The 6,000-nt window shown below is 35.3% G+C and overlaps 1 protein-coding gene and 1 pseudogene across 4 annotated transcripts in view; both read right to left on the reverse strand.

The window, feature by feature from the left end:
- Positions 1-6,000, reverse strand: part of Tbc1d5 (TBC1 domain family member 5) — a 429,267-nt gene that overhangs the window by 180,342 nt on the left and 242,925 nt on the right. For all 4 annotated transcript variants that reach the window (XM_021217926.2, XM_021217924.2, XM_029531230.1 and 1 more), the window contains 4 exons: positions 4,524-4,612; positions 3,181-3,231; positions 3,006-3,075; positions 1,556-1,728 (listed from right to left, as the gene is read on the reverse strand). In XM_021217926.2, the coding sequence (XP_021073585.1) occupies positions 1,556-1,728; positions 3,006-3,075; positions 3,181-3,231; positions 4,524-4,612 (383 nt within the window). The remainder of the gene's footprint in view (positions 1-1,555; positions 1,729-3,005; positions 3,076-3,180; positions 3,232-4,523; positions 4,613-6,000) is intronic.
- LOC115062534 lies at positions 930-1,082 on the reverse strand (annotated as a pseudogene).

A 6,000-nucleotide genomic window follows, 5' to 3' on the forward strand; every position in this document is an offset into this window, starting at 1 on the left:
AGGGAAGTAGAAACAATAAAGAAATCACACAGGAAGACAACCCTTGAGACAGAAAACCTAGGAAAGAGACAAAGAGCCATGGATGGGAGCATCACCAACAGAATACAAGAGACGGAAGAAAGAATCTCAGGTGCAGAAGATACCATAGAAAACACTGACACAACCGTCAAAGAAAGTGCAAAATGAAAAACGTTTTTAACTCAAAACATCCAGGAAATCCAGGACACAATGAAAAGACCAAACCTAAGGAAAACAGGTATAGAGAGAACCAAGATTGCCAACTCAAAGAGCCAGTAAACATCTTCAACAAAATTATAGAAGAAAACTCCCCTAACCTAAAGAAAGAGATGCTCATAAACATACCAGAAGCCTACAGATTTCCAAATAGATTGGACCAGAAAAGAAATTCTTCATGTCACATAACAGTCAAAACACCAAATGCACAAAACAAAGAAAGGATACTAAAAGCAGTAAGGGAAAAAGATCAAGTAACATATAAGGGCAGATCTATCAGAAATACGCCAGACTTCTCACCAGAGACTCTAAAATCCAGAAGATCCTGGGCAGATCCTAAGAGACCCTAAGAGAACACAAATGCCAGCCCATGCTACTATACCCAGCAAAACTCTCTATTANCATAGATGGAGAAACCAAGATATTCCATGACAAAAGCAAATTTACACAATATCTTTCCAGGAATCCAGCCCTTTAAAGGATAACAAATGGAAAACTCCAACAAAAGAAGGGAAATACATCTTTTTTTCAAAAGAAATCCGGAAAATTGCATAACCACTCTGACAGGGCTTATAACAGTGATTTATAACATAACTTTAAATGTTATAAAGTTAGTCTAAAAGGATTAGCTTCTTAAACTAGAACAAAGGAGTAACAGTCACTTCTGAGGACTGGTGGAGGATTAGATGAGAAGATACGTTAAAGTAATGTAGTAAACATAGCAAATAAAAAACATGGAGGTAGAACAAATTTTTACTTTTAGGGAACTGAGCTACTCAGTTTTCAATTAGCAATAATTGCGCTTCGGATAAACTTCACTGGCTACGATACTGCCACCGCGCAAAGCTGCTATTCAGAAGCTACCAGATATACCTGTCTCTTGTGAGGCTATGCCAGTGCCTGGCAAACACAGAAGTGGATGCTCACAGTCAGCTATTGGATGCAACAGGGCCCCCAATGGAGGAGCAAGAGAAAGTACCCAAGGAGCTGAAGGGGTCTGCAATCCTATAGCTGGAACAACAATATGAACTAATCAGTACTCCCCAGAGCTTGTGTCTCTAGCTGCATATGTAGCAGAAGATGGCCTATTCAGCCATCATTGGGAAGAGAGGTCCCTTGGTCTTGCAAACTTTATATGCCCTAGTGCAGGGGAATGCCAGGGCCAAGAAGTGGGTGTGGGTGGGTAGGGGAGCAGGGTGGGGGGAGGGCATAGGGGACTTTCAGGATAGCATTTGAAATGTAAATGAAGAAAATATCTAAGAACAAAAAGCTACCAGAAAATCATAATAAAGAATATCTAAAAGAAAAACATAAAACTTACAACCCATATATTTGTGGTGCAATTTCTAGTCTGTTCAAGTGCATGTAGAGCTCAATATCATGTTTCTTCAGTAGATGATCTTGGATCTGGTTGACTTTTGTAACAATGGCAACTGTGGGCCCTAAATCCTGTGGCCGAGCAAAGGGAATGGGGGCCATCAGAGTTTCTTTTCCCTGAAAGTAAGAAAAATAGCACATATATTATTTTAACTTGAAATTAAGAAATACAGAAAATGGCTTTTAATTTATTCATCAAAAGGATTTAAAGAATCAAAACTACTTCCTCTAACAAAGGCATAAATTGTAGAATCATGAACCATAAATGGACAGGTGGTGAGTGTGCTCATAAAGCCATAGCCAGGATATACCTTCTACATGTCTTTCATTCAGTTTTTCTTGTGACATTAAAATTTTCAAGAGAATTTGGCTAGAGGCAATGAAGCCCTTCAAGATGCCCCTGGCCAACTGATCTGATTAGCTACAGAATATAAACTCAAGACTTTGATGGAAATATATTTCTTATGGGAATAAAAACTAAAACACTAAATGAAAATTATGTAAGCTATCAAAACTATACAAAAGGGGAAAAAACGAAGGAATCATTTTAGAAAAAAGTGTTTTTTGTCTGTTCTTTTGTCAAGTCATGATTTAAAAGATTTAAAAATGGTTTAAAATGAATTTAAAACTTGAAAACAGAAGTTCTGAAATTAAAATCTCTGAACCTCATTCAGCTTCCTTTCCTACAACATCAAATTTTCATGTGCTTGTCAGTCTGACCTCTCTTGATCTTTGGTCCTTAATTTTTATGTCTGCAATATCAGCATTTGTACCATCCCTTGCTATTGATTCTTAGTTTACCACTGATTTTAAATCTAATGCTCAAGCACAGACTGCTTCCCCCAAATTTTCTTTTCATACAGAAGAATCTAAGTTTTTCCTCTACTCAAATGCTATCCATGAGTGATTTCAATTATATACAAAGCATCAATAAAAATAAGTAAAATAATGTAAGAATAGAGAACACAGATATTAAGTATGTGAGTTTATAAATAATATACTACATCAGATAGGCAATCTATCTGACACAGATTTTTATCAATGTAGTTCAATAATAATGCATAAAAAAACTCACAAAGAGCAATAAAAATTTTATAATAGCCAGGTATGGTGCATATCCATATAATAGCCAGGTATGGATAGAATAATCTCAACACTTAGGAGGCAGAAGCAGGCAGAGCTTTCTGAGTTCCAGATTACACAGAACTACCCATTGAACCTCTGTCTTGAAAAAACAAAAAAGTTTATAATAATTTAATTATGTCCTAAGTATTTTCATACTTTATCATGAAAATTATTATATATGTATAATGAAATAACTAATTACTCTAGTGCATGCTATTATTTCCTGAATTTGTTAACTCAAGTATACTGAAAAGATCTATAAGAGTTACCTTTTGACCATCATGCTCAAAAGTAGAAAACCAAGGTTCAGCAGTTTCCATAAGTTGTGAGAACATTGCACTAAAAATTAGAAAAATAAAATAATGATATATTTAATCTTTACTATATTACTGATGGTATTAAAAAAGAAAAAAGCAAAGAAAAAGCAACAGTCTTAGTACTTACTAGGCATCGTGCTCCAGATACTCAGGGTTCAAGAGAGTTTTCATCTCCTCACTTAACATTAAAAAAAAAAAAAAAGAGAGAATTCAAACTCTGGAAATAACCACTACTTAATTAAGGAGGGCAGAAGCAGCTTCTGCCTCAGTCTACATTCATATGCAACCCCCCCCCCCCCAAGAAGTCAGCCTTCTCAAAGGGCAACTCCAGTAACCAATTCTGTTGTTTTATAAGGAGCATAAAGATGCTATTTACTTGCTTATACGATAATGAAACAGCCATCTGACTACTCCAGATAACATATGTAAAAACTGACAATATAGTCCTTGACCAAGTTTGATCTAGAATAATTTATTATTCTATAATAAATCACTTTTCATCCAAAACAAACAAAATCTGTAGTTACTGATTGAAATGCAATGCCAAAGTGTATTTTATTAAGTTTTTATCAAATTTCATCTTAATATTTTACAGCGCCTTTAGCGAATCTATTTAGTTCTTTTCTACTTTGTAATAGGCTAAAAGAGCAAAGTCTGCTCATTCTGAAGTTACTGTCAATCACCTATATGTTTTTATAAATGGGTTTTGCATGCGACAGTAGCAGAAATAGAACTGCACAAAAACATTATCCCAAGACTACTTTCATTTTTAGACTGTACAGTCACTCGAAGCCGTTAAAAGGTAAGTTACGTGTGTCAGGACTTGATGAAATCAATACAAATAGAGAATCATGCAACTACTACTTCATATTCTAGTAGGCAAAGGTTAAAATAATATGGGCCTAGGTCTAGTAAAATAGGTAGCTTGCATCTGATTAGTAAAGATAACAAAAATACGTGTTTTCAGCATAAACGTATAGATTGGAATACCATTTATAAAATTCTTCTTGGTTGCTTTACTGGCATTTTAAGTTAGATAGCTAAATTTTAAGTGTTACTATTACAAAAACAAATGAGTGTGTCTCAAAAACACAAAAAGGCAGTCTATGTACAGACAATGGTTCTTGCTAGCACTACTTTTATGACTTAAGCCAAATCAAAGCTGGCCTGGAGAAAGTGTCTCCAAAGCCTCTGATTCAACTCTGAGAAAACTCGGAGCATGGCATATCTGGGTAGAATCCATTGTCAGCATTTTAAAAATCATAACAAACATTTCGTCTTTGGTTCATTACTTTTCTGTCTTCATTTGACAAAGATCTAATGTTTCAAAGGCACTTATGATTCAAACTTACTCTATATCTAAACTAGCATTAGAATTTAATGTGGATTGACCTCATGACATAAAATCAATAGTTCACAAAAGATAACAGTAAGGGCTGAGAACAACAACAAATTCATGTAACAACTTGCCTGGGCTGCGCAGACTCGCTGGCATGTAGAAAAGCTTGGTGGTCACAGTGAAGGGTAAAGATGATAGGCGCTAGTAGCTCATGCATACCCTGAAACACGGGGCCAGAAGAGATGAATGGGACTCTAAGCAACATGTAAATAAATACTTACTCAACCAATCCCTACTACAAATATGTCCACGATATATAGGAAAGCATAAAAGTGGAATGCTACAAAATGAGTTCTGTCTACTTTAAAATTTGATTCTAATTCAACCAGAGCATGTATTCTTTAAAATATATGGAGTAGTTATCTGTTAAATGACAAGACAAACAATAAATTGGCATGGTAGACAACCTTGCACCTGTCAGTTGCTTCAAGATCTGTACTCATAAATATGAATTTCACTTATGCAAATTATAATCATGAGCTACAGTATAAAGATCTGCACTAAGGGCAATGAAGAACTGTAGACCTAAGAAATTACACCCAATGTTTTCATTATATAATGGCTTCAAATTAGAACGCCTGTAGATTTAGGAAGAGCTGAAGTCAGCTAGCTAGGCATGGTGGATAAGAAAAGAAACAATCTTTAGCAAGCAGGACAGAAAATGAAGTTTTCAATATAATTTTAAACATGTTTAGTCAGAAACGTGATATTTCTCCGTGCATTTCAACAAGGTTAGTATGTTTTCTCTTATACTGGTGTTCAACAGTGGATCACACAAATAGACACACACATATACAAAAATGTTAGTTCTTATTCTTGCTCTAAAAAGTTAATCTTTTGCACTATTTATACCTTTAATGGGAAAGTAAGCACGTTGTTACATTATTGACTAGTCTCGTTAATACAGATTTTCATTTTTTAAGGATAAGCTATAATATCATGTAAAAACAGAGGATACACTCAAAACTCAAATGAGTTGTGGTTTAACGGAGAAGGGGAAATAGGAGAGGTAGAAATAACAACACAATTAATACTCATGTATAAAATTCTCAAAAAATTTAATTACAAAGAATCTCCAACTACTGAACTACTTACTGTAGAAAGTATCACAGAAGCAAAGCAAAATGAGAATGAGGTCAGGCAGACATGCGGGCCTGATACCAAGATAAACACTAATATTCAAAACTACAATAGGTATCTGCATGGTAACCATAATGCCAGTTTCTAATGGTGTGTGAAGAACAAGTGTTTGAAGTAGGACTGCTGGGTAGTGACACCCGGGAAAGCTCCTGACAGGCATCATTCAGAGAGAAGCCCGGCTGCAGGTCACAGGGACCATCATTTCACATCTTCATTCCCATTTGTAAGGTTTAAAAAGCTCAAATCTCATAAACAAGTTGTTGTTGTGCTTTATTTAACTGGTAGTGAGACTCGACTCAGAATCTTTGTTAGTCATTTTTATATAATTAGTGGCCTATTCTGTCTTAGTAAAGTGTGTGTGTGGTGTGTGTGTGTGTGTGTGTGTGTGTGTGTGTGTGTGTGTGTGTG

The sequence above is a fragment of the Mus pahari genome, chromosome 18 (assembly GCF_900095145.1).
Source record: "Mus pahari chromosome 18, PAHARI_EIJ_v1.1, whole genome shotgun sequence".
In the NCBI taxonomy this organism is placed as follows: domain Eukaryota; kingdom Metazoa; phylum Chordata; class Mammalia; order Rodentia; family Muridae; genus Mus; species Mus pahari.